The sequence below is a fragment of the Haliaeetus albicilla genome, chromosome 10, assembly GCF_947461875.1.
Source record: "Haliaeetus albicilla chromosome 10, bHalAlb1.1, whole genome shotgun sequence".
Lineage (NCBI taxonomy): Eukaryota > Metazoa > Chordata > Aves > Accipitriformes > Accipitridae > Haliaeetus > Haliaeetus albicilla.
Window position 1 is genome coordinate 29,841,264 of NC_091492.1, and position 27,670 is coordinate 29,868,933.

The 27,670-nt window shown below is 35.8% G+C and overlaps 1 protein-coding gene across 4 annotated transcripts in view; it reads left to right on the plus strand.

Annotated features, from left to right (window-relative positions):
- HECTD4 (HECT domain E3 ubiquitin protein ligase 4) overlaps positions 1–27,670 on the plus strand; it is a 79,372-nt gene that overhangs the window by 18,867 nt on the left and 32,835 nt on the right. The window contains exons 5-37 of one of the 4 annotated variants that reach the window (XM_069794619.1): positions 13–121; positions 773–911; positions 1,900–2,070; positions 3,352–3,544; positions 4,891–5,052; positions 5,148–5,261; positions 6,657–6,797; positions 7,170–7,402; positions 7,816–7,961; positions 10,049–10,119; positions 10,800–10,905; positions 11,585–11,705; positions 12,614–12,742; positions 13,948–14,072; positions 15,148–15,301; positions 15,604–15,704; positions 16,676–16,874; positions 18,345–18,491; positions 19,686–19,790; positions 20,628–20,791; positions 21,153–21,386; positions 21,634–21,826; positions 21,997–22,101; positions 22,185–22,273; positions 22,863–23,038; positions 23,502–23,637; positions 23,784–23,925; positions 24,040–24,206; positions 24,789–24,935; positions 25,249–25,433; positions 25,973–26,126; positions 26,476–26,756; positions 27,036–27,225. In XM_069794619.1, the coding sequence (XP_069650720.1) occupies positions 13–121; positions 773–911; positions 1,900–2,070; positions 3,352–3,544; positions 4,891–5,052; positions 5,148–5,261; positions 6,657–6,797; positions 7,170–7,402; positions 7,816–7,961; positions 10,049–10,119; positions 10,800–10,905; positions 11,585–11,705; positions 12,614–12,742; positions 13,948–14,072; positions 15,148–15,301; positions 15,604–15,704; positions 16,676–16,874; positions 18,345–18,491; positions 19,686–19,790; positions 20,628–20,791; positions 21,153–21,386; positions 21,634–21,826; positions 21,997–22,101; positions 22,185–22,273; positions 22,863–23,038; positions 23,502–23,637; positions 23,784–23,925; positions 24,040–24,206; positions 24,789–24,935; positions 25,249–25,433; positions 25,973–26,126; positions 26,476–26,756; positions 27,036–27,225 (5,029 nt within the window). The remainder of the gene's footprint in view (positions 1–12; positions 122–772; positions 912–1,899; positions 2,071–3,351; positions 3,545–4,890; positions 5,053–5,147; positions 5,262–6,656; positions 6,798–7,169; positions 7,403–7,815; positions 7,962–10,048; positions 10,120–10,799; positions 10,906–11,584; positions 11,706–12,613; positions 12,743–13,947; positions 14,073–15,147; positions 15,302–15,603; positions 15,705–16,675; positions 16,875–18,344; positions 18,492–19,685; positions 19,791–20,627; positions 20,792–21,152; positions 21,387–21,633; positions 21,827–21,996; positions 22,102–22,184; positions 22,274–22,862; positions 23,039–23,501; positions 23,638–23,783; positions 23,926–24,039; positions 24,207–24,788; positions 24,936–25,248; positions 25,434–25,972; positions 26,127–26,475; positions 26,757–27,035; positions 27,226–27,670) is intronic. The other 3 variants (XM_069794621.1, XM_069794620.1, XM_069794622.1) reach the window with 3 other exon arrangements.

Genomic DNA, 27,670 nt, shown 5'->3' on the forward strand with positions numbered 1-27,670 from the left:
TTCCTGATTCAGATGCAGACTTAGGGCGCTGTCTTGCAGCAGATGGGCTCTATCTTTATACAACTAATTCAGTGGGCAGAGGAATAAGCAAATTAGGATCTGGATTGCATGGTACTTTGCGGTAAGTGACAGTTGAATATTTGCTATTCTGCAGATCTGTTTAAAAAAAAAAAAGTTATTGTTTTGGTAAGCTCTCTCATGTTAAGTGTGACAAGACTAGAGCATATTATGCATTTTCATTAAATGCTATTTTAATGTTTTGGTTTTGACATCTGAAACTTTTCTTGAGTACTTTTTCTCTAGAACTGTAGAATAATTTAGGTTGAAGGGGACCTCTGGAGGCCATTTAGTCCAACCTCCTGCAAAGAGGTATACTAGAAGAATAGCTAGTATTTTAGATTTTATTTTATTTTTTTAATGTGTAATAAGTTGGTTTATTATTTGCTGAGAGGGATATACTATAGACTAGTCTTGTGACCTTTATATTTATAGTTGTATGATTGCTGAATTTGTAAGTATTTGTATTCTAAGTATGTCATTCATTATATAAATTAGTGCAGATGTGACTCACTGTGCCTTCTTGCTGCTTTATTGCTTGAAGTCATGAGGCTTCTTTATGCTTTTAAGTCTTTTACAGTCGGAATTGTTGCCTTATGCCAACTTGAATTTAAGTTCAGTCAAAGTTCAAGAATGTGGTTGCGAGTTGTTCTTCGAAAAACAAGAAAATAGCATGGGGTTTTAAAGAGTTTTAATATACTGCTTTTTTTGCCAGAGGTTTTGTGTACTGCCGTAACGAGGAGCTGGAGACTGGGTGGGTTGCTTTTGGCAACAGCAAACTTCTTCATCGGCCCGTCTCCTTTGATAATAAGCCTCACTCCCTTTTCCAGGTTGTGGATCAGCATACCCTTCAGGTAAAAGGAACAGTTCATTGCAGTTATAGTAGAGTAAGAAAATGTTCTTAATTAATCGCAATAATTTCTAGCTTTAATAAGTTTTGTCCTTGAAGTTTCTTCTTTTTACTTTGTGAAACTGCCTTTTTATAAACCCCCATTGAAAGCATTGCATGATAGAACTTGTAAGTTATGTTATAGGTGTTACTTTGTTTCTGTGTTAATGTGTGTATATGTATGCATGTATATGTATGTGTGTGTATGTACACATATATATGTGTATACAGACTTACACTGTACTTACAGTACATGTGTGATGTACTCACTGTACATGTAATTATGATAGTATTGTAAGAGCTAGAATATAGTATGGTCACATTATAAAACAATCAAACAATAGCAAAATGGACTTTGACTTAAACTGAAAACATAATCTTCCTGAACAGCTCATTATTCTTCTACTGCAACAAAATTCAGGTATTGTTTCTGATCTAATTGTGTTTTGTAGGTAAACAACTGTCATCCTTTGTAAAAATAGGTAGTTGGTTTACTCTGGGTTTTTTCCTGCCATGTGTTTAAGGATGGATGCACATTTATGTCCAGTGTGTTTCCTGAAACTAAGAATGTTTGGATTCCCCTTTTCTTCCAAAGTTTCAATTAATGTTTCAGAGAAGTTGCAGAAAGTAGATAACTCTTTAGCATGTATATTTTCCTTATGGTACTGTGGGTATGCTCGCAGTCATTAGAGAGGAGATGATCCTTTTATTTTTAGATATGTTAAATGTTTAGATATATAAGCTGTTCTATATGCAGCGAGTCCATATGGCAAACTTTATAGAATAGCTCTTTGTAACAAATAAATGTAATAGTAGTATTATATCCAATAATAAGCCTCTTATGGACTAACTGCACTTGATCTTAATTCATTTATTTATTTTTAAGTACACTGTTAATAATCATAACAACAGACTTCAAAATGAGAACTGTTAAGATTCTCTCCTTCTCGTAGGTATGTCAAATAATCCCAATGCCAGTAAATCACTTCCCAGTTGGCAGTACTATGACTACCGTGCATCTTTCTTCAGATGGCACATATTTCTACTGGATTTGGTCTCCTGCAAGCCTCAATGAAAAAACACCAAAAGGCCACTCTGTCTTTATGGATATTTTTGAACTTATAGTAAGCAAATTATGTGTTTTCTATGACTCTGGAGTTGGTAGCATGACTACTGCTTAATTAAATATTAGCATTTTCAGTTCAGCATATTAGGTTTGAATATTGATATGTGTAATCTGAATAGCTGTTTGTAATGTGTTTATGAAATAAATTTTAACAGAACAGAAGGTGTATTGTTCAGCTCTATGTTGAGAGGACGTATGACTGTCATACTCCAGCAGTATGAGTTGTCTTGTAAAATGTATTTTATTATAATTAGCAATTAAGTTTTATGCTGGGACAGTAATTCAATGTATTAGGATTTAAAGCATTGTTTACTGTGGATCCGCTTCATTGTGTTAAAAGCCAATCAGGTCCCACAAGTTACAAATACAATTGTTTTGTCTACACTCCATTTTATAGCCTAAAATGGTTTTTATGTTGTATGACAGTCATTGGTTTTAGTATAAAAAGAAATGCATTTCAAAATATTAGGTCTAGAGAAATGTATCAGTAGTCTGAACTCCCTTTACTCTCAATGGCTTATATATGTGTATGTATATATACATATATATGCTTGCATTTCTATATGTGCATGTATTTTAATTTGACAATGAAGCACCTCAGTCTAAAAATTTATTCAGTTATATAGCAGAGTTTACAGCAATTCATAGACCTCTAGTATTGATAATTGAAATTGTATGAGGATTTAGTTTTGATGGGATACTTTGGATGCAATGTCTGTATATCTGCTTAGCAGTTGCTGTACAACAGCTGTACTTAGTGGGATGGTGGAGCTAGAAGTGGTAGGCTATAGTAGTACAACTTATGGAAAATGCCTAATGCTGTAAATCAGATCTTACTTTCATTAAGAGATGCATTCTTTAATGACACATCCCCTGAAGATTACAATCTAAGAAAATCATTGCTTACACTTTCTGGCTGGCAAATGATTTAAAGGCGTCTTTTTACAAAACTTGCCAGTGAAACATCATTAAGAATACAGGGAGGTTAAATATTTTTAAGTAGAGTTCCATGAATAAACTTAAGATTATGACAAGCAGTCTGTCCTTGAGGACAGACAAAATAGAAGATACTATATTGAACCACAGAGTTGCAAACAAAACAAATACTCATCTGTCTAGCTTTTATAACACTTCTTTTGTTAGAAATTCTGCCAGCAGGGTTTAAGTTTGTATCCCTACTTGATATATTATATTGTTCAATTCTACTGTTCAGTTAGGGTAATCTGTCTCCTATGGATTTCAATATCTAAAAGTATTTCTTTTTCCTCCATTTTAATAGGTTGAAAATGGTGTATGTATAGCAAATCCTCTACAGGAACGAATTATATTAATGAGAAAAGAAGGTGAATCTGCAAAGAGTATAAATGAGATGCTTCTGAGTAGGCTGTCTAGGTATAGAGCCTCCCCGTCAGCAACATTGGCTGCTCTCACTGGCTCTACAATCTCCAATACATTGAAAGAGGACCAAGCAGGTCAGAAGAGGTTTTACTGACTCTCAGTAATTTCTCGTGCTTTTAGTTCCAGTAATTATTAACCTCTTAGGACATGTAACAAAAAAACCCAACCAACCAACCAAACAAACAAAAAAAGTGCATTTTTTTTTTCCAAAATAATTGAGAAAAAAAAAAAAGTAGTATTTGCTTAATGCTTGAATTACGAGTTTCTTTGCTAAATTAAGCATTGATTGTGAGAAAACTTTAAGAAGGAAAAACAGGAAGAATACTTGCAGCACCCTTTTTTCCCCATGTATTCAATTATAGGACTGGTTTATGCCACATTTGATCAAACTGATAATCGCATTTCTCTGCTGGCAGTTCAACTGAGCTTCTAATTGTTATGTAAAAATGGACTGCAGTTTAGGAAATGAAACTGTTGTTTCACAAGTAAGTTGAATATTATAAATTGGAGGTAATTTTGCTTTTTTGAGGTAATTTGCACAATGTTTGCGTATTCTTTTATGGGCTTGCTGAAACTACCCAAGTTAATTAGGGAATCTTTAATGAACAGCATTGGTGGCTTTCAGGATGATCTGGAGCTTTGTAAGATTTGTCTTAAGATTTTGTTTGGTTTATCCTGAATTACTTCTCTTCTTCCTTCATATGTACGTGAGTTTTTCTTCTTCAATTTTAAACAATTACAGGCATTTCCATAAAAATAAATTATACAGGAAATAGATATGCTTACAGGGAAATGGGCAAAGAATAGCTTGAAGAGCTATTTTGAAGGCTGTGTTTTGCCAGTTAACAACTAGAGTGCTACAGAAGAAGTGGTTATTCTTGGATAATTCTTTAGTCAATGCTCAGAAAAGTGTTGATCAGCTGTGACAGGAGCTAGATCATTATGACACTATACATTTCATGTGGAGCAGGAGAACTTAAAATAGTAAATGCGTAGTGAATCTCAAATGATCTCTTCATGTTAAAAGATTATTTGGCTCTGAGATACTGCTTTCAATATGTTTGTCACCATGTAATTCTTAAAGCAGTTTTGTTTATACTTAAATTTTAGGCTCCTAATTTTCCTGGTTTGGAAACTAGAGATTGCCATTTTTTTTTTTAATTGTTCTCTTTAGTTAAATAACCTGTGAAACTGTTTGTATCTTTCTGGGGATTAAAGCCGATTGTGTGGGAATATGAGGCCACCCCTATATACAACTTCTTAAAGCAACTTTGAAATGCTGCAAAATGTAGCTTAAATGAATTTCCGTATTGATTTATTTGAAGCCCTAAATCTGCCTTGTTTGCTGCCTTTTATTGCAAGTTTTTAATGTTCTGAAGAAATATACGTTTGTGTTATATTTTTCTGTTTAATATTTCAGCTGCAAACACTAGCTGTGGGCTGCCACTGAAAATGTTAAGGAAGACTCCAATATACACATGTGGAACGTACTTGGTGATGTTGGTCCCACCTCCAGGTGGATCAGGCAGTTCTGCAACACGCTCGCTCTTTGGAGGAACAAGTGCTTTGTCATCTTTAAAAAGTAAGTCAGATACATTTGTGGCAGATTTTAAGACCTTGGTTTTCTGAAATACAATAAACTTCTCAGAAATTTATCGGAGACTTTTTTCTGTGTAGTTCTTGCTTCAAGCTTGGTGTTCAATATTTCGGATGGGCAGTTCACAAGCCGAGCAGATCTCATTGATGCTGCAGGAAGTTCACTTGGACGTGGTGCTCTAGTTCCAGGACTTGGTAAGAAGTAGATCTCTTTTCTGGGAATATTTCAGAACTAGACATATTCAACACTTAGATTCTAAATAATCTATCTGGATTTTAATTTGCAGTAAGCAATTCTGCAGTTGGTAGAGTTTCATGTCTATGGTGAAAATTTGTAAATTTAACATTTTTGAAAGTTCAGAATTCCCTGAAGGAATTTCTGGTATTTTGCTTTTGCAGTTTTAGCTGCACACAAGCTCAAGAAAAGTGTTTTCTGTAGCAGAAAAGAGTCTTGAAAGAAGTCTGATATTTATACCCTGCTTATGCTGTAAGGTGCTACAAAGTTCTGAGTATCTTATATCTGTATTTGAAAATAAATAAATGCCTCTTAGCTGGAAAGACTTTGTAGGTATTTCTGATTTCCCTATCACTTTATGACTGAAACTTCATGAGTGTTTTCTTCAGGACTCTTTTTTTTTTTTTTTTTTTTTTTCCCCCTTTCCTTTTAACCCTGCTTGGTATAATAAAATAATCTTTTGAACAGTGTCCATGCTACTTAAACACTGCATATCATTGCTAGCGTTTTAATAAGCAGTGGTTTTATGTTGCCTAAAAACAAATGTCTTAAAAATGTTTGTGATAAATAGCTTTAAATGATATTCTCAATACTAGGATGCATGGATAAGTATAATTGTATGTTAACCTGTTGGCTACTGTTACTGGAGATTAAATTCAGTCATTTGAAACATGTAGACAAATAGGTAATTTTTTAATTTTTAAAGTACGGTAAATGCCTCTGTCATAGAACAAATGCACCTATAATCCACTCATCCCTTTCCTTTTACTGTTTGGGACCTGCTTGTGTTTGTAGGCTTTGAGCTTTTGAGGAGATGACTCTCTAAGCTTAATTTTTTTTTTAACAGTTGCACCATGCAAACTGTCAGTTTTATTAAAGCTACTATGTTTTTACCACAAGGCCTTTAAAATGAGTTCTAAGATGCTTAATTGTCAATAGCTGTAGCAAAATAACTTTGAAACTTTTTCCCCTCTACTTTTCCTAGAAGTTCCTAGTATCTGATGCCAGACTTGAGTATTTTTAGTTTATGCACTGTGGCAATGTGTGGTAAGTTTGTGGAGGAATGATACCGATTATGTACTTGAAAATACTCCAGTGCTCATTATTTATCTGGAACGCATGCTGTTATACATGTACTTGAAACATCAAAAGGGATGTGCATTTGCTTCATTCCTTTGTTAAGAAATCTCCTTTTAATGTTTTTCATTCCAATGCGTTGTTACTAAATTGCTGTCACATGACAGAGAACTTTTAAAGCAAATAATTTGGATTTATATCTGCTATAAAAATACTTTAGTCTGGTTTTCGAACAAACGTTCTAAAATTTGGTGTGCAAAATATTTTCCTTTTCTTAGGTGCCTGTTATGATACTATGAATAACATGATATGGACATGCTCTAATGATTATATTGATCAGTGGTGTAATCCCGGGAACCAGGCATTCCATTGTGTCTGTCAGAGACTGGGAGTGAGTCATGTCGTTACAGAGCCCAAAGGTGAGGTAAACCTACAAGTCAGCATTTTATACAAAGTGGAAATGAAATGTACGATTATCATAGAGTAAATATACAGAAACTACATCCTGAAATTTTCTATTAAACGTTGAGTTCATTCTTGAAAAGTTGTTCATAAATATTGGTCATGGTTTATCTTTGCTTTAAGAGAGGAAAAAGCGAGACGTGGAAGTTTCCAGATTCTTGCTACCTTTAGCACATTAAAAAAGTGATGTGGGTAATTCTTTTGTTTATCACGAGGGCAGGTGTCCTGAAGTTAGAGATGATGATGATGATATTTTGCATTCTAGAAGCAAATGCTAATGCTATGGTCTGTGTTTGTAGACAGCATTTGAACTGCTTTTCTTCTTCTAGGGGATGCAACAACCACAAATGAGGTTATTAACCAGTTACTGCACCATGTTGGTGCCATGTGTATCCACCAACTCAACCTGCTTGCAGCCAGCAACAATCTTCCCATAACAAATTTTTTGGGCAAGCAGCATCCAATTGAAGCACATCATCTCAGCAGTATTTGTGACATTATGGAAAAAGCTATGGTGAATGGAGATACATGTATAATACGCTGCATCCTTGTTGTCTTTCAGGTACAAGGGCATTTTAAATGTACTACGCAATAAACACACACACAGAAAAAAGTTGCTTTAGCATACAGGCAACCACTTGATTTTATTAGTTGGGTTTTTTTTCCCCTCCATTGCATTCAATTTAATGGAGATTGACTTAGCAGTGGCTTTGCAGTATCTTACACACCCATTCAAGAGTCCTAATTTAAATGTAAGTGTAATTGCTACCTTTATAGATTAAAATAAAATCCAGAGAGGTTACTTTCTTATTTCTTTCTTTTTTTGTTTTTCCTTTTTTTTTTTTGATCCAAAGTCAGTTTCGACTCTGAGATTTCTAGTGACCTAGACAACTAGTTTGAGAAACTGACTGCAGAAAAAGAGTTAATGTGAACAGTGTTTAAGTTTTTAATATTGTTGTGTTTAATTTTCCTTAGGTGGTTTTTAAATTTTTCTTCAGCCCACAAACCGAAAGAAACAGAGATATTGTTAGAAGGTCTGGCCTATTACTTTGGCAGTTACTGATGGCACCAAGGGATCAAATTTGCTCTGAAATTCAGAAGGAGGTTTGTCTAGCTATTAGGTAAATATCCGCTTCGTCACATTAAACTTAACTTAGATTTTAGATTATTTGAAAATGTTGTAACAGCTGAACATTCGAATTGTCTTCAGCGGTTTAATTTTAAATTAATATGATAAAATTTAGGTTGACATAGTATGATAAAATTATTATGATTTATATCTGTGGAAGAAAGGAAATACAATGTGTTTGTCATGATGACAGTGAAATAACTAATTACTTTCCATATTTTTCATTTGTTGCTTTTTATTGGCTTTGTTTAGGTTTTGTTAATGTTTATTATAATACAGCTGCTATTCAAGCAAAGTCTTCTGCATTTCAGTGATGGCTAGAATGTCTTCCACATTTAGCTTATATAGTTTATTGGAGTTCTGGAATGGGCAAAGCTAATGTTATAAGCTGTTATACCTGTGTTTCAAGAGACAGTACTGAAATCCTCCTAAATGAAAAGAATATAATGGAAAGCAGTATGAATAATACTTGAGGAATGCTGTAAGACTGAAAGCCCAGGGAAAAACACGAGCACAGTAGTAAGACTGTCTTGAGAAAGTCAGGTTTATGTTTAGAAAACAGGAATCTATTTCGGTAGAAGGGTGGGCATTATGTCTCTGGGCTGGTATACCAGGTCATCAAACATTTAAACAGGATGGTTGCTTTAGCTCCACATCACATTAGCTACTGCATCTCTTGAATCTGATGCTGTGTAATTTCCTTCCTCCGGCTTGTCAAAATAGCAGAATGACTAAGTACAGGGAAGCGAGCAAAAAGTGTGATTGCGTATCACGAAAAGGAGATAATGTAAATCTCAAGGACAAGGAATGCTGTCTCAAACGTCCTAAGTACAAATATAATCTGCTTTCAAGTGGGAAGTGCTCCAAAGGTTGAGAACAAAATCTTCTGAAGATCAACGTGCATTTTTTTTGTGTGAATCACGACATTCCAAATTTCAGTGGTTTTATGCAACTCTGAGTGAAGAAGAATAGTGTATCTTAGTATGATTAGCTAGCATTTTCAGGATCTTGCTTTTTGACAGGGGAAAGTGTATCCTGTCAACTGTATGGACAGCTGCTGCATTTTTCCCTTGTTTAACCCTATAGCCTCCAATGACTTGTAAAAAAATCAGAGGTGGGGATTAGGCAATATCTCCTTCTTTCTGTTTTCTCATTAGGGGATTCTGATACCAATGGAAACCTCAAACTTAGCTTACAATGTATAACTTTTCCTGATGTTTGTATCAAGTTGGTCAGCATGAGCCAGAGGGAGGGAAGCTGCAGTAATCTCTGCTTCAGTGTGAAGCTGAAAAACGTATCAGTTTTCTTTTCTATGCGAGTGTTACTGAAAAAGAAAAGGGAAAAAGAAAAGAAGTCTGCATAATAGTTTCAACGCTTCAGACAGTCACAAAGTACTCCTTTGAAGTTATTGTGATCTTTCTATCTTGATGTGGTAATTCATGTAGAAAGGATGAAGTTCATCACAAGTTAGAGGGGAAAAATATCTCCACAAGGAGTGTTTATGCATAGCTGTGTTGTTTCCAAAATGCTAGTTCTAGAATCTCCTGGGTAGCTAAAACTAAGACTTCTACAAGGAGCCAGTCTTTAATAAGTATAAAACTGTAACAGTAGTGACTTCTTGGTTAGTCTCTTGCATTTTCCATTGTTCTTATCACAGGTAAGTCACAGCTCTTACCCTATCACCAGAGTTGAGTCATTTTCTAAGCCATTATCCATTTTTTTCTGACATCTGTCTGTTTCTTGAAAAAATGATTGTGCCATCATATATACAAGTGACTAATATGGAGTTTCTCAGAGGGAAGCAAATAGCTCTTGGAGAAGCTTTGGGACCTAAACAATAAAAAAATAGTTGGTTACAAGAGATTTCTGGAGAAATCAGCTATGTATTTTATGACTAATATAAATGTTAAAATATAGAGGATGCCTTTCTAAGTTGGAAGAAGCTATTGCATAGTATCTGACGTAACATTTAGAGCGACTAAGCTGAGATTCTGTGATGCCATTTTTCACGTGTCCATTGAAATTATTTTGTTCACTTTTAAATATGTTAAGTAATACATGGTTTTATTTTTTCTTTAGCTCTGGTTTAAATATCCTGTATCCTGGAGAAGCAGAAATCAATAATTTATTGAAATTGGTCTTAACTGAAGGTGAGAGTGTCTTATTGACATGTGAGAGTGTGGGGTTTTTTCTAATTGAATACAAAAAGTGAAAATACTTCTCAACCTCTGGAGGGAGAATAGTTCAGAATATTGAGCACTAGTCTGTTTTAAACCCATCCTATTCTAGGAAATTATGGAATGCTTCAAATTCTGAAACTGCCTTCTGAATGGCTACATGGTCAAGTTATGTAAGGTGTAGAAAAGGAAAATTTTTCTCAATCAGGCAGCTGTTTGAAATTGAAAAGCATTAAAGTTCTGTTTTGTCACTATTAGTAATGTTTCTTGTCCAGGTTGTATTTTAGAACACCTAGTTAGCAGTTAATGTTACCCATGGCAATTACACAGTAACCAGAGGTAACTTTAGTCCTTAGTGAAAGAGTCATAATCTACTTGCATTCACCATGAAATGGGAGTCTGGACTTAGAAGCAGCTGATGCACAGTAATTCGTTACTTTGTAGGAACGTGTTTGTGCGTCAAAGTCTTTGGAGTTTAAAACAATGCTATGTGGAGAGGAAGTTTCAACAGCCTATAATATTTGCAGGGAATTGGGTTACATTGTAAATATACTGATTTCTGAGAAGTAGCATATATTAAGCAAGATATCTGAAGAAATAAAAATTAATTCTATAAAATGCTGTTTTGCAAAAGTTTTTGCATTCCATTTTAGGAGAGAGAAATAGTGGTCTCTCTCAACTTCGCGACGTTATCCTGACTAATTTAGCTGAACAGCTTCAGAACAACAGATTTGGAAGTGAAGATGATGATCATTATAGGTAAAATGCAACAATATGCTCCCCCTCCTCCCCTTTTATAGTGTATGTTTCTAATATGCTCCCCCTCCTCCCCTTTTATAATGTATGTTTCTGTTATTTGCTTTAGGTAAACTTGCATAAAATTCTGCTGAAATTGCTTGTTACCTTACTGGCAGTGTGAGCTGAAATACTGTCTTTGTGTCCATAGTGGGTAGAATTTCGCTAGGACAAGGGAGAGAGGTTTGACATTTTAGGGGAAACTTTGGAGACTTCTGTATGCTGACTTAGTTTTGGATTCCCTGCTTACTTACCATGTATATGGTAAATGTGGACGATAATTCATAAGTACGATGTTATGACATTGCTCTCCATATCACTATGTTAGGTGACTTTTCAGCAGTAAAACTGTCAATCTCAAGTACCTGTTCAAGTTGGGAGGAGTCTTTTTTTTAGGAGTCATTAGAAGTCATAGATTTATATCAGCACAGAGCAGGAAATCACTGGTAATGTGTTGCATTGATTGTTGTTCAGTGTTTCAGGCTTGATTTTCTTTGTGTCTGAATCTCTGAAGTTGAACAGATACTTGGTTTGGTTTCACATAATTTATGATAAAGCTTGCAGAGATTTTTGAGATGAGCTACACAAAATACACCATAATTAGGCTATTAACATTTTACATCTTTCTTGCATTTTTTTGAAGACTAAATGATGAGCTGTTGCACTACATTCTCAAGATTGTTGTCCGAGAATCTTGTGTCTTAATCACCAAGTGCCAAACTGTATCTAAAGATGATTTTCAAAGGCTTCTTTCAACTGTGCCTGTAAGTAAAATGTATTTTGATAAAAGTATGTTTGCCTTTGGCTCTTTTCCTCCTTAAATCCATCATCTTCACTGAAAGTGTAGAGGTGAAACTTTTATAGTTGTATGTCTTAACAAATACAGGAAAAGAATGTCTTGTTTATGCTGTGCAGGGAAGGAAGAAACAATTTCTTACAGCAAAGTAAATTGTACAGTAATCCCAAACCAGGTGTATATGTGGATATATTTTCCAATTGCTCTGATAGCTGTTTCAATTTAAAGGAATTTTGTTTATCTCAATCTTCAAAGCATTACAACTTCAACAAAATAAACTCTACAGTTGTGTATAATGATTCATGCAAGCAGAAAGGATTATCATTTACAGACAAAAATGAGTGAAAGTTGACATTATTTAATGGTAAAAGTATGCACAGATGTTTTTAGCAGGATCAGCTCCCTGATCTAGTTGATGGCAAAGGCAGGTGAGCTTGCATGCAAACACTGGGAAGTCACGGCCTGCGCTGCAGGAGGATCAGAAAGGAGTAGTAGCATGGAACCATCACCTTCAGGAATGTGAATTAAATTTAGCTCTATGGTGGCATTATCTTTTAAGAATTAATTAATGTTACAGTAGTTGAATATTACTATAATGTTACATACTTGAATAAAATGGTACTGCTCCTTTATAAGTTTTGCAAGTTATTTCACAAAATTCAGTGTTTTGCAACCAGCTCTTTCACTTAAATATGTATTAACAAGCTTGCATTAAATCAGCAAAAAAAATTTCTGTTCAAGGGAAATTATTTTTTGCTTTTGCTTGTTCTCTCCCTCAACTTTTTTCATCTTTTATATTTCAAAGTACAAGGATTGCCTGAATCAAGGTTGATTAAAGAGTTTAGATAATGTAAAGTGTACTTATTTATGTTAAAGGCTGCATCTTCGTGTTTGCGGTATCTGATGGCTGTACAGAACCACCTCCTCAGTAACACTATTTTGATTAAACCTGATGAAAATGATGACAGTGACAGCTCCTTGCAGGGAGAGACATTGAAGGTACAGGTAAACACCAAGTTTTATTCTAGTATGGTTCTCTACAGTCAGTGTTCCTGTGACACCTCTTGTTTCTGCAATGCATTCTACTTACGCTGTTTTGTTGGTTCTTTTCGTCTTGATATAGTTAAGTTATTGTAGACATTTTTTTCTTGTTCTCCAGCTAAAGTCTGCAGTTGTTTTGCGTTCAGTATTCCAGCTTGGGCTCTATGTTATCAGTGAGAGCAGACACTTCCCTTCCTAAATATACTTATAATGAGGCTTAAAATGTATTTTAATTAGTATGTGCTAGTAAGAAAATTCATGTGCCAGGAATCCTTTCTGGACACACTATCCCCCCACACACACTTTCTCTTCTCCAAATGACTTAAGTAGTCCTTGAAAATATATTTTTCAGATTTAAATAGGAAAGGATTTTCTTGTTTGCCTTACCTGGCTTCTGCTTTGTTGCAGTTTTATCTAATAAAGCTTATGTAGAACCACCTACATCTGTTGTCTGAAATAGAGTGAGTAATGTTTGTGGCAAGGAAACTGTTAGAGGACAAGTTTTGTGGACAGTGGTTGTTTTGTTGGTATGAGGTTTATTAAAATGGTGTCATTTCATATTACTGCTGGAATAGTCTTGAATGAACTCGTAGAAGCCAGATTTGTCCTAGCATGCAGGCTGTCTCGTCACAGTAGTTTTTGTAACAGTAACAGTTCTTCTATAATGGTATTGACTTCTGAATTTCTGGTGTTGTTTAAGCTGGTTTTGTCTGCTACTCTTTAAGACTTTGTGTGCTTGTAAACTGCTGCAGTTGAAAGTTATTTGTTCACGCTCATTGAGTAAATGCTAAATATTGTAGTACTTTTCTTGTCTCACTATTCACCCATGTTTTCATTGTTCAGTTTCTCTCTCTACAGTGATCCTCATACCTGCTATTCTGTCACCAATGCTGTACCTTGGCTGGCTAACAGCTCGCTCTCCTGTGCTGGACTTGGGGATTCCTTCCCTCTAGAAACTGGATGTGCATCCTGTAAAATATGCACCTAGTTTCTCCCAGCACTTTGGGGCTTAGCATTAATCAAATTTAAGTCTTGGATGAATCTACTGCTGCAGGCCTGCCAGGTCACATTATCATTATTTTAATTTGGAAATCCATCGTTTTGTTCTGTTGTCCTTTTTTTTGTATTCTCTAAGAATTTAAGTATCCTGTAACTCTTTTTGTACCTAGGAGCTGAAGACCAGCATTTTGTCTCTTGCTACACAGATTTTGACAGGATGTGATGAAGTCTTAGAAATGCTGCAACAAGTCACTACAGCACTAATAAACAGTGACATTTCTGATAGAGAGCAAAGGTAAGACAAAAATGAGTATGCTAACTTGAAAACAGTAAGCTGTTGCTTTTTGTGGCTTATTGTACGAGCACAGCGTTACTTATTCTTTATAATTTCATACTTGAGCTTTGAATGTATAGGAGCTATTTCTTACTATAGCATTTGCTTAGCGCTTATCTCTTGAAGAATTTATAATCAGACTCTCCATGTCAGTACTACTAGCTTGATAATCTATAGAAACTTCAAATTGGTAAGGTTTTAGTGAGTTACGATGGTATTTATAAGCAGGGTAACTGGAAACAAACTGTAGTCAGTCAGCTGGGAATATTCCTGTAAGCTAGGGCAATTTTTTTATTTTTAAATTCCTGACTATTACATCTCTAGTAGCTGGACTAGATATTTTATCCATGACAAATCTTGGATGTTGTTATGATATCCTGCATGTTTCATCAGATAGCATCACCTTGCCCTTCCCTGTCTCCCCTCCACTTAAAAATATATGTCAGGAATGGGATGTAAACAAAAGCTGTGAACCTTTTATCTCATTAAACAAACACCTCCCTCTCCCAGTTGTGTTTCAGGTTTCAGTTTCTATGCTTTTCTGCACCTGCAAGATTAGGTTTTTTTATTGACAATGCACAATTGCTCTAAGATATTTTCAGATGGGTTTCATGCTCAAATATATTTTTGTAGATACAGACTGTTTTAAAGTACTTTGAGCTACATGTGCTAGGAGCCTAATATACATACTGAACGAATACATTTGTCTTTGATGTGGACTTTCATCCCATGCCCATGGGAGCTTGTAGTTTTCTAAGTAATTATTAAACTCTTGATTTACCGTCTTCTGATCTGTCATTGTTTAGTAAAAATTGACAGCAAAGACTAGGATGCTAACACTTTGAAGAAATTGTAATGTTTGCAAGATACTAAAATTTTGTTGTGTTTTTTTTTTTAAATATAATGCAAGTGTTCTCTGCTGAATTTTGAATTGCTGACTTATGCAGTCTGTTACAAGATTAAACAGATGACTAAAAATAGTAGTGATACTCTATGAAAATAGTTGTTACTATGTAAACCTTGACTTTCCCTACAGATTAAAAGGCCTGGAGCAAATTACGAAGGCTACTATGCTTGGTCATCTGCTTCCTGTCCTACTGACATCTCTGATGCATCCAAATTTGCAAACTCTAACTATGGCTGATGCCTTGATGCCTCAGCTGGTGCAGCTGGTTCTTTACACAAGTCAGGTAGGGTCTTTGTGTCAGCAGTTGTCTGCAAAGGGAAAGACATGTGGCATGCGTGTTCTAAAATGCTGTAGGTCTTGGTCAACTTTCTGCAGTGAGTGATTGACAGATCATCGTTTAAGAATTGCTCAACAGCTACAAAAGCTGATAATGCTGAATATTAAATTTGACTTGGTACAACAGCTCCTAAGTAGTGATTTATTGTCAATAACAACATACAGTGTGATTGTTAATATATTTCAATAATGAGATCTTAAAACGATTACTGTTTGCACATTTCTAACACTGTATATTTTGTGCCACAGACTGCACTGCTGCTTAAAACTCAGTCTCCAGTTTTCTCAGAACTGAACAGTTCCCCCAGTGGTGCATCAGAACAGAAAGGGAAACTGTTACCTGATGAGAGGTGATTTTCTTTACATTTTGCTGTTTTCATGGGATAAAATATCTTAGCTGTAACGTTCATTTGACCATTGCTATGGGATAAATCTTAAAGCAGCAATTTTTTAAATTTTTTTTTTAAGGCAAAGCTGTAATGGTTTGTAAGGCTGTCTTAGAGATATATAAGCCTTTACAAAAGGCAATTAGTTCTAAAATTTTTTTGCATATAGAATTAAATAATTAATTTCTTCAGTTTTTTTGCACAGGGTATGGTTTGTTTTATTTTTTCCCTCACTTCAAGCATTAGGAATTAATTCTAAGTGTTCCTTTTACAATAAATTAGGCTAAGGAAGACCATCATGAGAAAATGTAAATTGCTCTAGCAGCATGAGCTACATTGGAAAGATATTAATGGTTTCATTTACATAGAGCAAAACAACCATTTTAAGTTCTGCATTTAAATCCAGTGTCTCAGCTCAAAGTTACACAGCTTCTGCTTAGAAATAGTGATAATATGTAATATACTGTGTGGAAACTCAGAAGAATTTATTTTCAATCCTCCTCCAGATTATAAGCTTCAGTGATATATTAGACACGTTGTTTTATGACAGTATAATCTGTTTTGGGTGCGGTTGCAGGAGGGAAGGTTTCTTTATGCTACCAATCATGTGTTAGAATCCATATATAGTATAATTTACTTTTTTTATGGTGCTACTGTAGCTTGTTTACCATAATTTGGAAATTGGAAAGCATAGGAAGAAGTTCAGACTTTACAGGTTAGAGATTGGCATAGTTATTTCTCATGTACAGAGTTTATGCTATATAAGTTCTGCATATTCCCTCGATACAGTTATGCCTAAAGTGAGGAGTCAATACTTTGTGTCGCTAAATATCAATACTGAGAGGTGATTTTAAGTACTTTGTAGTTTGATGTCTGAATACATAGTAGAAATCTGTGTGTTGAATTTTAAGACTAATTTTTCACTCTAATTTCAGAATGCTGGAAGAGAAAGAAGAACCAGGTTTTCTTACGGGTTTGAAGATCCCTGCTCCCTGGGCTGCAGGGAAGACTGTAGAAACAGTTCACCCTGTCAGGGATAACTATAAATTTAAAGAAACTGTACATATTCCAGGAGCTCGCTGTTTATATCTTAGATTTGACAACAGATGTTCTTCACAATATGATTACGATAAGGTAAGCAAGGGCCAATTCAGAAATACTTTCTTTTCTATATATTTCCAGCAGCAGCACTTCCCATTTTCATCTTTTCTGCCCCTTGTCTTTCATGGCACCTTATTTTGAGTGATCAGGATAATGTGGGAGGTTTTTATTGATAGGACCTTGTTTGTGTACACTGTAATGTCACAGTCTACTTAATTCAAGGATGTAAAGTACAGGGATGCAGAGAAGTTATTTCTTGTGTGGCACAAGTGTGAATAACTTCAAAAGAATTCTTGAATTTCATCTTACAATTAGACTTAGCTAAATGATAGAAAATGTACAAAGAGTTGTTGACATGAAGAGGCAGGAAGATGAAGATAAATGGTTTGTGTTTAATTACTATTATTCTTGAAGAAACAACCCAAAAAGAATATATGCTTAATTCTTCTTGTGTATTGTTTCAGTACATAATATCCAGTGATTGTTTCAGTGTTTAAAACCTATCAGTTGTGAGGATCTTTTGTTAAGAGTTAAGCTCTGTAATAAGGAAGTTTCCTCAAAAGATATTGGAAGTAGTGGTAGTCATGAAATAGGGAAAATATAGTAGACTCCAGAGGGATGGGGTTTTGGGGGGAGGGGAGTTGTTTTGTCCCGTCCCGTGTCCGTGTCCTCCCCCCGTCCCCCTCCCCCTGGAATTCATACCAACTCTTCCATTTTCTAAGTTCATTTCATGATGGCTCAGACTGTCAAAGTTTGACTTCCTTCTCATTTTTGCTGTTGTTCTGTTTTCCTTATTTCTCAAATTTTAATCTACTTACCTACTTTGTAGCTTTGTAGATCAGCCCAGTTTGTTTAAACTGGGCAGAACTGGAAAGGTTACTTTTTTTTTTTCCCCTGATGATAAATGGCTTGTTTACATGGATTAATATGAACAAGTATTTTCAATTTCAAGAACACAACTAATAGCACTTATTTACTTTGTATAATCAGAGGGCTACTTGTGCTGCTTACTAATTGTTGCCATATATTCTTCGACACAGAGCAAGTCCTGTGATACTCACTCCCATTAGTTAATAAGTGTCTTTAATATTAAAATGTCGCCCATTACTGGTTAAACTCCTACAGAAAACTGTGGGCCTCGTCATGTTCTCACTGAAGTCACTGACAAAATACTAACTTTGGGAGCAGGATCAATCCGTTTATTAGTAGAGAGGCAGTATGTTCTAGTTAGCTCAGCATGAGGACTGGAAGTTAGGATTTTTCCTGATTTCTGCTCCCAGTTCCACTGCTGACTTGCTGTGTGACCGCGGGGGCAAGTCACTCAATTTCCTCTCTGCCTCAGTTTCCCCATCTGTAAAATGGGGATAATAATACTTGCCACCTCACCTCACAGGGCTGTTGTGAGGATTTGTTAATGTTGATAAAGCGCTTTGAAAATATAAAGCGCGGTGTAAGTGCTAAGTATTATTATTATTATTAGATTTTCTTGTTTTTCTCTTACAGTCTAACAGTGTATTTTATGTTTTGAAGTTGGTGATCTATGCTGGTCCTAACACAAACAGTAGGAAGGTTGCTGAGTATGGAGGCAATACACTGGGATATGGCAGCCGTAGTGTCTTAGGAACTGGTTGGCCGAAAGACTTAGTAAAGGTACAGTATTATAATCCAACAATATTTCACACAGAAAAATCCCCCTTGGAAACCATGTCGAGTCCATTTTAACCCTTATAGCAATGAAGTGCAAGCTTTTAAGTGTATGGTTATCCATGATGAGATCACTTAAGTGGGCTTTTATGTCCTTGGGGAATAACTTTAAACTCAACTGTATGTTGTGTGATGCCTCTCTTTGAGTTTATGTTGTTTTGTTATGTCTTACTGGAATTCATTATTGGTATGATTCAGTCCTGGAGTCTCTAATGGCACTACTGTTCTCATAAGTATATCTTCCTAGGAGAAATTCTTGCACGCTCTGAGGCTGTGCATATTTTCTTAAGGTCCATGGTCATGACTGCATTTTTTTAACAGTAACCCACAAATACAACAAGTAGTACATGTAGCAACTTTCCAACCATTTGCGTTTGTGTTTTAAAATTGTATTGGATGCTTTTGGCAGTAAAGCTAAGACAGAAAAATCCCTCAAACTTGAAACTTTAGTATTTCAAGAATTTTGCAGTATGTTCCCTCAGACTGTATGCAGTATGATTTATTTTTTTCTTACATGTTTGTGCTGCTACGTTGTCCCACACTAAAACTGGGTTTATATACTTAACAAAAAATGATTTAAAAAAGAAAACCAACAAGTAATAAACTGGAAAGCAATTTCAGACAAGCACTCCATTGTTCACAATTAATGGAATTTCATTTATTTTTCAGACATAGATTTTTATACTGCTTTTTTAGCAAATTCTTCTATTAATGCTTGACATTCTTCTCCTTGAAGAGCTTGTCTGTCTTCCTTCAGGAAGAGAACTGTTGATTATTGCATGGTTTCTTGAAGACAAACAATGAAAGTGTTTTGATGAAAATCAAGGCCAAGTAACACAGACTGATAAATTCTACTTTTGATTCTACAACTATGGTGGTTTGTTTTACTATAGTTAGCTAGCAGCAAAATTAAAATCAAATTGTCCACTAAAAGGTATTCTTACAAAAAGGGAAGAATCTTAAATCAGAGTATATAATTGGAGATAAAAATAATACTTAGATAACTGTCATTAAAGACATTACTCCATAAAATAAGCCACTTTTATGAAAAGCCCATTTGTTTGCCTCAATTCTTAAATGTATGTTCTTTTTCTTTTCTTTTTTTTTTTTTCCCCCCTTCCTCCCCATCAAAATTTTAAGGTGGAAGGAGATACAGTCACCTTCTCCTTTGAAATGCGGAGTGGTCGTGAGCACAACACTCCAGACAAAGCTATGTGGGGCTTTGCTTGCACTGTTCGAGCACAGGTACTCAAACGTGACAGATTCCATGGGATAGGTTCAGCTTCAGTTTATCTTCTGTCTGTTACACATCTCAGCTCAGATAGAAATGTACTTCAAAGTTGGAAGTTAATGTTTGAAATGTAAACCAGTAATAGCTTACTTATTTTGGCAATTAAAAAAAATCATGTTTTTACAATGTAAAGGACATAAGTTTTAGATGTTTGGCTTCCCTAGCTAGAGATACCCTGTGGCATGGTCTGTAGCATGCTTAGGGTTTTATGAAGATAGTTACTACCAAATATGTCTTATCTAGCTCTTGTCATTGGCACTGGACTTGGATGAAGTCACTTGAATATCCCTTGCTGCTTGTAGATCAGGATTTCTTTGGAGAGATGGATATCTTGTAACAACCTGGAAATTGGAGATTTAATGAGGGAATAATGATTCCAGCCTATAAAGAAGAGAGGGGAGGGACACTGGGATCAAACAAAAGGAAACTTGAATCCCACTACCAGGAAGCTAGGACTAGGCCTGTGAGATGACAGATCTGCAGGCCAAAGAATGACTGAACCAAAAATAACTTTACTTTTTTTTTTCCTTTCTTGGTTCAGGAAAGTAATGTTTAAATGCTTTGTTTCTTGTCTTGAGTTGTTCTTATATATTGCTTTTAATTGTTAAGCATTTTTTCAGTATACCTTGTGTAAAAGACATATGATTGATAGATAGATATCTGTATCTCTTATATATAAAAAGATTATATATAAAAATACAAAATCTCCTATCTTGAAATATATTGGGGAAGGACTTCATGGCTGATTGATTAGTGCAACTTATCACTATTCCTATAACTTATCACTACAGGAGTCTTCAGAGGATGTGTCGGGAGGCTTGCCATTCTTAGTAGACCTGGCACTTGGCCTTTCTGTGTTAGCTTGTTCTATGCTGCGGATATTATACAATGGACCAGAAATTACCAAAGATGAAGAAACCTGTCAAGAGCTCTTAAGATCTAAACTATTACAAAGGTAAAAAAAAAAAAAAAATTTGATCTGAGTTCCCATGTGGGTTTTTTTCTGAGGGAAGGTGACTTTTGTAGTTGTGCTCAAGTCTTGTGTTTTAAGGTGGTGATGTGATAATTTTTCCTGCAGAGTTTGTTCAGGAGTTCTGTGTTGCCTAAAACTAAGGGAATATTCTGTAGAATAGAGGTTTTCTTTAGAGTAAGTAGAGGAGGATTGGGCTATGCTTGGTACAAGCCTCACTTAATATGTTAATATGTAGTCTGTCTTTGTAACATGTTGTTGACTAATGTGTCTTTCTGAATGAGGGAGGAGAGGAGAGTTGGGGGGGGGAAAAATCCTTTTCATCTGTTTTTATTTATTTTTCCAGGTGCCAGTGGCAGGTGGAAGCTAATGGTGTAATATCTCCAGCCCTTACACCAAGTCCTTCTCCATTGCCTCTTACTATAGATGAAGATAGAGAATTTACGTATCCTTCTGATGTTCTAGTGCCTCCTGTTGGACACTATTTTGATCTGCCTAGGATTAGGCTGCCTCCAGGAATCATGATAAAACTCAGGGAAATTTCTGGACGTGCTCGGCCTCAATTTAGACCTAGTATAAAGTAAGTAGTCATTGTTTTGCTCTATTTTTCTAACTTGACTTTTATTGTTTGAAATGTTTGGTGCCAAAGTAAGTGAGCTAAAAAAGCAACGGTGAGGATGCAGCATGCCTGTCATGTATGATGGTATGCGTTTAATATTCTCTAAATACTTGTTTGTGAATGCAGCGTCTAGTGAATTATAAATATGAATTGTCAAAGTTTGTCTGTTATTCTTGCTTAATCAGTTTGGCTTTACCTATAACCCTAGGGAAGTGATTCAGCCAGAAGTAATGGAGGAGATGGTAGTTTCATGTGTGATTAAACATTTGAATTTGGTTGATGCGCTCCAGTCCCTCATAAATTTCCAGTATCAGGAAGAACATGCTGAAGAATATGATTTACTTTGTAAAATTATGGGAGAGACCTTTAAGAAGCTAAATGCCATGGAGAGACAATTGCAGGTAAAAATAAAACTACATAAAAAAACAGGCAGCTTTTTTTGAGAATAAACGTGTATTAACAGCATTTTAGAAACATAGAAATATAAAATGTACTCGGATATCTTCTTTTAAGATCTCTTCTACTCCTTAAGATGAACAACTGCAATAAGTGTTATTTTTGTCTCTATTAGAGTGTGGCCGAGCTGGAGCAGAAATGGCAGAATGAGGTAGATGACGCCATGCATGGGAAGCTGGAGAACAATGTCCCATTCTTTTATGACTATCACTTCAATGAGGTAAGCATTGTGGCTGCTGTGTGTGCTCATGCTTCATGCTGCTCTCTCAATATGTGTTCATCCTTTTCCTTCACTTTGTTTAGAGCAAGATGAAAGAATTGGAACTTCTGTGTTCAATGAAGGAAGTTTCTTTTGATGGAAGTGATCTTGAGAATGTGGTCCTGGCATTAAGGTTAGTAGTGGGCTGTGACGTTTGCCATTTACTTAAAAAATAGGCAACTTGAAGCAACTGTGGAATTTCAGTGAGTTCCAAAAGTAGTTACGCAGGGTTAAAGTTGCTTACATACATAAACGCTTATTGAAGTAGGCACTTGAATCTCATTGTACCCTGTGACACCTAATGATGTGAAAGAGAAGCTGGCATTAAATGTTTCAAAAACATTTTATGTCTTAGTTCCATTAAAGGCTGGTAGACCTATAGAAAGAAAACAATCTTTGGGAGCAGCAACATTCAGATTAACTTCTAACGAGGGGTGGAAATACTTTAAAACTTAATTTTCCTGTCTGTCTAGCAATATCTCATTAAATTGTTAGAAACGTTTGTGCTAAATATATTAATATTAGTACCTACAGCTACTAGTACTTACTAACAAATCACTTGTTTATTTCTTTAATTTTTTGTGCTTTCTACTTTGTTGGCATAGAATAGATTGATGCTATGTGTCTTCTTTAAAATAACCTTTCTCATAGTAACGCTTTATTTCAGAAGTCATTAGAACATAATTGAGTTTGCTTCTTTTATTTTTCCTTTGTAATCTTAGGGAAAAGTTTTTTCAAGAGGTGAATTCACTGATACAGAAGACCTCTCATCCCCTAGCAAAAACAAAGACATTAGTTAAGAGCTTGATGAACAGAGCAGAGCTGTTATTACATGTCACTATTGCAGCACAGTCTGGTATCACAAGAAGTATATCTGGTACTCCTGCAGAGACTCCAGGTATATATCTCATTACCAGCATTGTACTTTTTTTTTTCTTTTTTTCTAAAGATATGATTTATTCCTTTCCTCTCATTTTCTCTCTTTCACTTAAAATTAAACTTTTTTTTTTACTTTTTCAAATTAAATAAGTTCTTTTACAGTAAATGAAGTTGAGTATTTGTTTTCTGATTGCCATAATGATGGTAAATTAAGGTCTGAGTAATAATATCTGGAATTTAAACTTTAGTCTCCTGAATTATTGGGGAAAAAAATGCTTAATCTAATCAAAACAAAGCTAACTTGAAACAATACCTGAAAACAGGAAAGTCCTCAGAACTGAATTGCAAGTTCTTGCTTAGACTGTGTTTTCTTCACCCTATGTTATAGCTTTCACTGGAATGTCCACAGTAATTTTAAAAAAGGTTTATACATAACCTCCTACACCAGGAGTGACATTCTTTCATATTGTGTAATATTGCAGCCTGTAAATCAGCATCTGAAACAAAAGTGATATCTCACGCAGTGCGTCAGCCCGTCTTCCTTCGCAGTATGTCAGCACCATCTGACTTGGAAATGATTGGTAACGAAGATATCGAGTTTGCTAGATCAAGTCAAAGGTATACAAGGGTTTATTCCACTAAGCTGCTTTGCAACACTGTGGCCTGTGTTCTTAAAATCATCATAAACTTTGCAAGCATAGCATGGTTTTTTTTCATTGGATGAGCTTACTGCTGCCAGATGTAATTATCTGCTATTCTCGTAGGCGCCGCCATGTTACCAGCCATAGAAGTAGCTCTTTCACTCTTCTCCAGTCACTGACCATTGAGGATAGCAGAGATAAACCCACGTACAGTGTCTTACTGGGACAACTGTTTGCTTTCATTGGAACGAATCCTGACCAAGCGGTATGTCATTTTAAATGTGCTAAATCATTATAATTTCAAATTCAAACTTTCATAAAGAAGGGAGGTGTCTTGCTTGTGTCTCATTAACAGAAACAAACAAACAAAATCTCATAGGTATCCAGCAGCAGTTTTCTGCTGGCTGCTCAGACAAGGTGGCGGCGTGGGAATACAAGGAAGCAAGCCCTAGTGCATATGAGGGAGTTGCTGACGGCAGCTGTTCGGGTTGGTGGTGTGACACATCTTGTAGGCCCAGTGACCATGGTACTTCAGGGAGGACCAAGGTTTGTTTATTTCTATGAAAAATAATTAAATGTTTCAGTCTCTGTAGAAGGTAGTAAATTGTTTTGTGCAAAGAAAACCATGAGAAGTGACTAGCTGTGAGGGCTCAAGTTTGCAGAACAAAGCTTGCAACAACCACTTTGGCCCTTGCAGGGTAAAAAGGCAGAAACTTCTAAGAAATGCTTTTATTCGGCAGTAGGTGAACTTTCCTTTCATACTGGGATGATGTGTCCACAGAGCTGTATATGGCATATCTTACTCTCCTGACTTAATTCTAAATTCGTGTTAATTGGGTATTGGTGGTAGATTTAGCTGAGCTGTCATCTAAATTTGATAAATATTTTGTAGTTATTTTGTTTGTAGTCAAATTTCAATCATGTCTGAGGTAAAACTACCATACTATCTTGTTTACATATGTTTCATATTAAAACATTAAATGACTTGCAGTTTTGCTTTCTAAATCTTCCTTGAGTAATTCTTAATATGTGCTGATTATTTTTTTCTTTTTAAAAGCTATATTTGGAAGTTTGTTTATTTTATTTAACCTGGAAAGCCTACTGTTTCAAATTTCTAACTACCAACAGAATTGAAGAGCTCACGTGTGGTGGGATGGTGGAACAAGTCCAGGAAGCTTTTGGAGAGACTATGACGTCTGTGGTCTCGCTGTGTGCTCGCTACCCCATTGCTTGTGCAAATAGCATTGGCCTCTTATGCACTATACCTTACACAAGGTATGAAAGTATTTCTTTCAGAAAGGGAAGGAGGACATCCACAGCTGTCCTTATTAGATTTTGCCTCAAGGAGAAGCATTATATAGTATAAATATACTCCCTTTCTTCATAATGAAGAGTACCTGAGAACATCGTCTTAAATTTTCTCAGAATATGGAATTTCATCTGGGAAGGACAAGGGAGAGACAGAACCATCTTTCTGTGAAGTGGAGTCATTAACTGCTGAATTAACAGCAAGTTCTGGATTTTTGTTGTGTCTGTTTAGTGACTGAAAAGTTACTGAAGTAAAATCTGAATTTCTATTCTCATACAGGAGTGAAGAGAAGTGTTTGGTACGTAGTGGCCTGGTACAGCTTATGGACAGGCTTTGCAGTTTAAGCAGCCAGACAGAATCCAGTTCGAATGAAAAACAGACTAAGAAACAGAAGGTGGCCACCATGGCTTGGGCTGCCTTCCAGGTGCTAGCAAATCGGTGTGTTGAATGGGAGAAAGAAGAAGGTAGGGACACTGCCAAATATATATCTACTGCATGCTTTAGAATTGCCCAGGTGCCTGAGAAGTGGTGTAAATGTATTTAAAACAGGGCATTCACTCATCATGACTTCAGCACTGTGTGGGTTCTTTAGAACCCACAAGTGGATACAAAAATAAGTTAATTTTCTTCTTGTTTTTTTAAATTCTAGGGGTTTTTTCTCCTCATGGGAGTGTTTATGTTGCAGATAATTTCAAGTCTGCCACTTGGTTCTGTCTAGACATAATCAGAGAACCTACAGACCTTGAGTGATCACTTACACATTTCTCCTGTGGTAGGATTCACCCATAACATACATAAACTTACAGACACGTGGCTATTGGCTAATGGGACATAGATGTTGTATCAGGTTTTATTTTTAGTTAAAGATATTTTATATATAAAAGTTTTGCTATAGCAAAACAAAAATATTTTTTACTATTTTCAGTTTATAGGTGAGGAATTTGTAGATGTGTACGTTCATTTTTGTTAATTACAATTGTGTATTCTTGCATTACTTTTAAAGGTGGTTCAACAGAAGCTGTTCACTCTGGTCTGGCTCGTCAGGTCTCCAGCCTTCTTACCAACCACCTTGCACGAGCTACAGAGTGTTGTGGTAACCAAGCTGCAGGAAATGATGCGCTTCAAGATGTTCTCAGTCTTCTTAATGACCTGTCAAGGTACTAGGCCATGTCTCTGGAGTATTTTTTCCTATGTATGAAAGCAGGTGGGGGTTCTTTTGGGGATTTTTTTTTTTTTTTTTTTTTACAGTAATGAAGGTAAGATAACTTTCAAAACCATTCTAAAACTTGATTGTAAACTGACACTTACTCAGTCTTAGCTGTTTAATCGGTGCTATCAGATTATGTAAGAATTGTTGCAGATAAGGTTTTGCCAGACACTGAAATTTTTTTTAATTACATCTTGTAAAAAATAAATTCATTTGCTTCTAATTCCAACAGCATCATCAAAGAATCATTTTTATTTTTTTTTTTCAAACAGCAGTTACCTGGTTTTTTTCCCTTTCAGGAGTCACATAGGTAAAGCAATCCTGAGCCAGCCAGCCTGTGTGTCCAAGCTTCTGTCACTTCTCTTGGATCAGCGTCCTTCTCCAAAGTTGGTCCTTATAATCCTCCAGTTGTGTCGTGCTGCACTGCCTCTCATGAGTGTTGAGGACTGTGGAAATGTGGAATTGCCTCCCTGGAGTTACTCGGTACCCTCTCTGAACAGTGAACAAGATGATCCCAGTGACCCAGCCTCCAAGATTGCCTCTCTGCTGTTGGCAAAGCTGGCAGATTATGTAGTACCAGGTACCAGCATCTTTTTGGTGTCATGCTAATTTGAGAAATTGCCAAGCAAGTCATGTTTCTGCCAGGAGCTTTCGTATTGACAGAAGGCTCAAGTAGGAAAAGGTATATGATATGTCAGTGCTGAAAGATAGGATATTTCAAACTAAGATGTGTGTCACAGTCATGTTTTAGATGCATCTTGGGTGTGTTAACATTAGTTTCAAGGGCAAAAAAGTTTGTCAATGGAGCTCATGGTTATGTGTTTTTTCTTTGTTTTGGTTTTTTCCTTTCTACTTCAAGGATGTCAGACGGTTCTTTCTCCAACTGCCTCTGAGCCAGATACTACTTTGGCAAAAGCCAGCCCTAAAAATTCCATAAAAGGTGACAAAGATCCTGGAGAAGAAAGTGAGGCAGTGGATGGTAAACTTTCTATTTTTATTCATAAACGGGAAGACCAGTCATCCCATGAAGTCCTTCAGCCATTACTAAGGTAATCTTAACTCACTGGATTGGAATTAGCAACCAGTTTCACCAGTTCCATTTTTCTTCTTTTTTTAGTGCTACAGCTGTAGAAAAATGCATTCTAGACATAATAGTAAATGGGCAAGCAAAATGTCTTCCCAATTTGTTGTGTTTACTGGCAAAATAATAAGATAATGCAAAAACGCTTTATAGGGCTGATGCTTAGCATACTGTTACCTGGATAACAATGCGTACCACTGTACTGAATCTGTGGTGAGGCAGCAGCAGAAAGAATCTAAGTCGCAGTGCTTCCTGGACTTGCCTGTTTTGTAGAAGACTATTTAGCAATGATGAGAGTAGCAAAGCTGAAACAGAGCAGAGTATACAGAGGTGAGGTATAAAAGGAGGAGGGATATATGAAGTGTGACATTTTGGTTTTGGTTTGCTTACAAGCCCTGTAAGCCACTAGCAAA